Source organism: Gavialis gangeticus, unplaced genomic scaffold (genome assembly GCF_001723915.1).
Source record: "Gavialis gangeticus isolate Ggan-Ray unplaced genomic scaffold, GavGan_comp1, whole genome shotgun sequence".
In the NCBI taxonomy this organism is placed as follows: domain Eukaryota; kingdom Metazoa; phylum Chordata; order Crocodylia; family Gavialidae; genus Gavialis; species Gavialis gangeticus.
Genome location: NW_017729003.1, coordinates 12869662 through 12873346, shown reverse-complemented (window position 1 = coordinate 12873346; position 3685 = coordinate 12869662). Strand labels below are relative to the sequence as shown.

Below are 3685 nucleotides of genomic sequence, written 5' to 3'. Positions count from 1 at the left end.
TTGTGGCTCCCAGAGCCATAAGATATTTTCTCACATATAACGTGCACCCCAATTTTTCCTAGCTCGTTTTGGGGTAAGACATGCAAGTATATTCCAGAAAATATGCCCTGTTGCAAGACAAAAGGGAAGTGGCTGCTATGCAGCCAGGAAAGTCCAGGATGATCATCAGTCCTGATTTAAAAAACGTCCTTCAACCTTTATTACATCAAGGACATAGGTTTCTCCTTCTCTCTGGGGACTAGCTCCCAACTGCTTGCCAAGGTGATCCAACCATCTTGTCCAAGCATAGCTTTGAATAGGTAGTATGGTCACTCAAACTATTATGCATTACAAAGAGGTCTGTATCAATGGTGAACTGTTCACCAGCACTCCAACCCAAAATATTTTGATTATGGCAAACAGAATAGTATAGGTTATATTTTCCATTGGTCCCACTCCTTGCTCTGACACCATGTAACACCATTCTGTTGGCTCCCTCTCAGATCCAGACACCTCTGCTACTATTTCTCTATTGCTCACTCATTCCCCCTGAACACCAAACTCAGGTGCTTCCAACATTCTTTAATTCATCCTCCCTGGTTTCTTACCAAAACTGCAACAATACAACCAAACCTCCCACCATATTTTCAACAAAAGTCTTCAATCCTACCTCTTTGACCATGTCTTCATAGGTATGAATGGCAGCTTCCATGTCAATAATCTGGTTAAACTTCCCAGGGAACGGCCCATCACTCCCTGTAGCAAGAATGAGATGGGAATAGGAAATCTCCTGGGGAGAAAAAAAGGTGGAACAGGATGTTAGGCTTCATTTTGAGAAGTCCAGGATAAGGGAGCCACTTCCTGGGCAGTGTTCTGGTATTATATCTCCTCCATCACTTGCATCAAAACTGTGATGCAACCCTCTAAAACAGCTTTGCAGGATTAATGTATTCAGAGAACTCAGAATAAAGTTGACAGGACACGATCTGAACACACCAATAAGAATTAGATGAGTCTGAACATGTAATGGAGTGTTACAGCCTTCTCTCTCAGGCTGATGACCTATAAAACATGTGTTTTGTGGACTCAGACTAAGCTGTGTATAGTTGGGTGCTACATCACAAAAAGTTACCTTTACAAGTGGCTCCTTTTTGGCACCCTCAGCTGACAGGCTAGGGCAGGGGTGGGCAATTATTTCAGGTGGAGGGCTGCTTACCCAGTTTTGGCAAACTGTCAAGGGCTGCATGGGTAGCCCCGCCCCTTGACAGGTGCCCCGCTCCCTGGTCACCATCTTGGGACTAACGTCCCAATGTCTTGGGACCAATGTCTCAGGACCAGCACTGGTGGGACCCAGAGTGGGGCGCAGGCTGGCAGGGGTCTGTGGAGCCGGGCTGGACTGCACCAGCAGGGAGAGAGGGGAGCTGGCCCAGCTCCATAAAGTCCCTGCTGGCCAGGACCCTGTAACCCTTCTGCCTTGCTCTGGGCCCCACCGGCGCTGGCCCCAGGACATTGGTGTGTCCCCCACGCTCCCATGCCTGCTCACTCCCAGTACCCCACGCTCCACAGCAGGGAAGGAACTGGTGCTGAGTGTGCGGGAAAAGAGGCTCCTTACCCACCCCGTGGCTGGTGCCCCCTGCATGCAAGGCAGGCACAGGCCACCCCACCGCCCCGCACTCAGCACCAGCTTGTAACCCACCCCTGCTGCCAGCCTGGGTCCCACACTGGCTCCGGGCTCGCCTATCAGGGCTGTGCCACAGTGGCAGCAGCTGCAGCTCCCACACTTGATGTGCTGGGCAGCGTTTGCCACCGCCACATCTGGACTGCCTAGTGTGTGAGCTTCAGGCGGGCGGCAGCAGCAGCAAACACTGCTCAGTGCGGCAAGAGGGGGGGGCTGCAGCTGCTCCTGCCAAGGCGCAGCCCCAATTGGGCAAGACCAGAGCTGGCATGGGGCCCAGGCTGGCAGCACGGATGGGTGACAAGCTGGTGCTGAGCACAGAGAAAAAGCAGCCCCTCACCCACCCCGTGCTGCAGCCACTCACAGCCTGCGTGGGGTTGCCTGTGCCTGCTCAGGACAGCCCCGCACAGGTTACGAGCAGCTGCAGCAGGGAGCACAGGCCATGCAGCGGGCAATGGTACGCTTTTCCCTGCACTCATCTTTTTCCCTGGGCTCCTTCCCTGCCCGGGCTCCCGCACACACCCCTCCTTTACCTGAGGTTCTGGCACCGGTGCAGCCATGTGGTCCCAGGCCAGAAGCCCCTCCTGGGACTTCCGACTGGGGGGTGGGGCCAAGCGGGCCCTGCTGTTGCGGGAGCCTGCCAGGCTGCCCCTGGGTCCTACTGCCCCTGGTTCCTGTCTTTTTTTTTTTTTTTTTTTTTTTTTTCCCCCCCCCAGGAACCAAGGACAGATCAATATTAATTTTCTAAATTTTTGAGGAGCCCTGCGGGCTGGAAAAAAAGGCCTCGCGGGCCGGATCTAACGGTGGGGGTCTACTACAGACCCCTCAACCAAGGGCAGGAGCTAAACCAGGAATTTTCAGGCCAGCTTGCAGAGGGCACTTAAGGCAAAGGATGTAGTTGTCATGGGAGATTTAGATTACCCGGACATCAGCTGGGAGGAACAGTCAGCCAGGTCGGACTGTTCCAGGAGGTTCCTGGCCGAGATACAGGACCTCCACTTAATTCAGGAGGTGCAAAGTCCCACCAGAGGAAATGCCCTGTTGGACCTGGTCCTGGCCACAGGTGACGAGCGGTAAGGGGACTCCAGGTCCTTGACCACCTAGGTGATAGCGATCATCGCTTGCTGGAATTCACCATCCAGTGCAGGGTGTTGAAGGCCTGAAGCAAGGCAGTAGCCATAGACTTCAAGAGAGCCAACTTCAACGAGTTGAGATTAGTGGGAGAGGTGCTGGGGTTCTCGAGAGCAGGGGAACTCAGTGCCCATGATGAGTGGTCGTTCCTGAAGAAGACGATACTCCGGGGCCAAGGGGTGACCATCCCAACAAGAAGCAAGGGGGGCAGGAGTGCCCGTAAGCCCCCCTGGCTCACCAAGGGTGTATGGGAATGCCCGATTGCCAAAAAGGCGGCATACAACCGGTGGAAGGGGGGTGCCATCTCCAAAGAGGAGTATACCTCCTCTGCTCAGGCCTGTAGGGGGGCTGTCAGGAAAGCTAAGGCAGACTTAGAGCTAGGACTTGCGTCCAAAATCAAAGATAACAAAAAGTCCTTTTTCAACTATGTAGGGAGGATGAAGAAAGCACAGGGATATGTGGGGCCCCTGCAAGATCCTCTGGGCAATCTGGTGGTTGTGCCAGAGGAGAAAGCAGACCTCTTTAACCAATTCTTCACCTCCATTTTCTTGTCCAGGAACCGGGACTTCCCCACCATGACGCAAGACGGACTCGAGGGGAACGCCTCCAGACCTCAGGTTGGGGAGGACCGGGTTAGAGAGCTTCTGGAGGGGCTGGACGTGTTCAAATCAGCAGGTCCAGATGCTCTCCACCCCAGGGTGTTGAGGGAGCTAGCAGGGGTTATTTCAGGGCCCTTGGCACGGCTTTACGAGCGTTCATGGTGCTCGGGCCAGGTGCCAGATGATTGGAAGATAGCCAATGTGGTCCCCATGTTTAAAAAAGGGAGGAGGGAGGACCTGGGCAACTATAGGCCCTTCAGTCTTACCTCAATCCTAGGGAAACTCTTTGAGAAGATCATCA

At 53.8% G+C, this 3685-nt stretch overlaps 1 protein-coding gene across 4 annotated transcripts in view; it reads right to left on the bottom strand.

Annotated features, from left to right (window-relative positions):
- The window catches only part of AIFM2 (apoptosis inducing factor, mitochondria associated 2), a 53210-nt gene that overhangs the window by 34986 nt on the left and 14539 nt on the right, over positions 1–3685 (bottom strand). For all 4 annotated transcript variants that reach the window (XM_019507833.1, XM_019507832.1, XM_019507830.1 and 1 more), the window contains exon 4: positions 650–769. In XM_019507833.1, the coding sequence (XP_019363378.1) occupies positions 650–769 (120 nt within the window). The remainder of the gene's footprint in view (positions 1–649; positions 770–3685) is intronic.